At 56.3% G+C, this 2,037-nt stretch overlaps 1 protein-coding gene across 1 annotated transcript in view; it reads right to left on the minus strand.

Moving 5' to 3' along the window:
* Positions 1-2,037, minus strand: part of PDZRN3 (PDZ domain containing ring finger 3) — a 247,459-nt gene that overhangs the window by 2,908 nt on the left and 242,514 nt on the right. The window contains exon 9 of the mRNA XM_007447670.1: positions 1,352-1,468. Within this exon, the coding sequence (XP_007447732.1) occupies positions 1,352-1,468 (117 nt within the window). The remainder of the gene's footprint in view (positions 1-1,351; positions 1,469-2,037) is intronic.

Genomic DNA, 2,037 nt, shown 5'->3' on the forward strand with positions numbered 1-2,037 from the left:
GGGCTGGGAATTAGCTACGCGTTAACTACCCGGTCAGCCTGACCTGGGGGAGCCACTGAACCTCCTTCTCAGCCTCCGCACCTGGGAAAGGAGGACGATAGTCACCTTACCTCACCGAATGAGTCCAGCCATTCGAGGACCCCTGTGCACGCACGGGAAGCAGGAGGCACGGATGACGTCCTTTTAGCTCCTAAGGCCCTCGATTAGTAGTCAGGGTATCTCTGACAATGGTGGTGGCATAGAAGGGGGACGGAAAGGGTGCCAAGCAGCTCAGGTTAAACAGAGGGAATTGCTTTGCTTTTGAAAACGTGACTTTTTCTTTCTCTGCTCTAGCGATCCATTAATGCCGGCACAGGGCGGGGGGGGGGGGGTTGGTTTCCCCCAGGGGCTGGGATATGTCACTCTGACTAGCCCAGCAAGGAGACGGTCTCTTAGATTGGGTTCCTGAGAAGCAGAGTAGAAGGAGATCTGAGTCTAGAGGTTTATTAAATGAGTTCTTTCAAGTGATGCCCACAAGAGAGTGAGATAGGATGGGGAGGAAGCTAGGCAAGGATGAGGGGGGTCAGCTGAAGTCTGGTCTCAGCCTGATCCCAGGGGAGCCCTGTAGCTTGAATAGTGTCAGACTTGTCAGGAGACAAGGGGGCTGGGGAGTGGGCTTTTGTTCCTGGATCTGTCAGCCATTGGCTGTGGGTTGTAAACCTTCAAGCATTTCCTGATAAGGTCAGTCTTCCTTGGTGGAGGGCAATGCTCCAGAGAAGGGCAGCTGTGAGCTGTTAACAGCCAGCACTCACAGCAGCTGGGGGGCAAATGCACTGGTGAAAGGGGTCTGGGTGAGGCACCAACAGCACCTATTACTGGGGGAGGTGGAGTCTGGTGGGGCTGGAGAGAAATGGATGGATTCCTGGTGATTTAGGAGGTAGAGTTGATGGGATTTAGTGGTTGAATGAAGGGGTGATGGAAAGTGAGATGACAAGGGGGCTTCCAGGCTACTGGTTTGGGTGACTGGGTAGCTGGGAGGGCTAGGTTCTAAGACGGGTACCCAGAAAGAGGGGAGACCTGGGGGGGGGGGGGGGGGGTTTGGTTTCGAAACGAGTATCGGAAGGTCAGGGGTACCCGGGCATTACTGCTTCTGCTTTTATAAGCCTCACGGCACCCTCGTGGTCAGGGAAACTACGGGCTTGCCTTTCACTCGGGCGAACAGAAAAGCACTTCGTTAGTTAGTTAGTTAGTTAGTTTCCTGGCCGTCTTCCCGGCGGCAGCTGGGTTGCTCAGGGTCTTGGGCATCCCGAGGGAGATGCGGGGCCGGGTTTCCCTGCTGCTGGGAGGGCGGAGGGGCTGGCGGGGGCGGTACCTGCTGCAGCACGCCGGCGGTGAACTGCATGGCCTGGTGGTGCTGTTCTTCCAGCATGTCCATGTGCAGGTCGTCCAGAAAGTCGTTTCTGTCGTCGTCCATCCAACCCTCGTCCAGCTGGGGAGAGGCAGCGGCCCACACATGCCCTTCAGCTGAGGCTCCTTTCGCTCTCATTTTATGTATTTATTTTTAAGTAAAGGACAGCAACCCTGGGGAGATATACTTCTGGGGCCCCCTGCGGGGGTCATCGAAATGCAGGCTGCCTGTCATTTTGCTCTACGACAGACTACCACCCCATGCTCACGGTGAAGACAGCTCCCACCCTACACGTCCGGGGGACGGGGCTGCGGTCTGCTGTTTTACTGTTGGACGGTGAGGCGCTTTCCCCCAGGTTAGCTCCTTTCGGTGAAGGAGGCCACTGAGTATAGGGGTGGCGTCCAGCAGCCCTAGCCCCGCCTGCTCTTCTGCTTGACGGCCCGCACACAAGTTTAGCAGGCCCCCGAGAGAAGGCACTTACAGTACGGAAAGAGTTCTCTCTGACCAAAAAAAGAAAAGGTAGCTCTACCAACCTAGCCGTTTGTTAGTCTTGGGCAAGGCCTATCACTTTTATCAGGCTCTTCTCTCTCGTGCCCGTAGAAAAGCAGACCAGACCGCTCAGGGGGCTGACATCTACCCCCCCCCCGCCC

Source organism: Lipotes vexillifer, unplaced genomic scaffold (genome assembly GCF_000442215.2).
Source record: "Lipotes vexillifer unplaced genomic scaffold, Lipotes_vexillifer_v1.1 scaffold1008, whole genome shotgun sequence".
Taxonomy (NCBI): domain Eukaryota; kingdom Metazoa; phylum Chordata; class Mammalia; order Artiodactyla; family Lipotidae; genus Lipotes; species Lipotes vexillifer.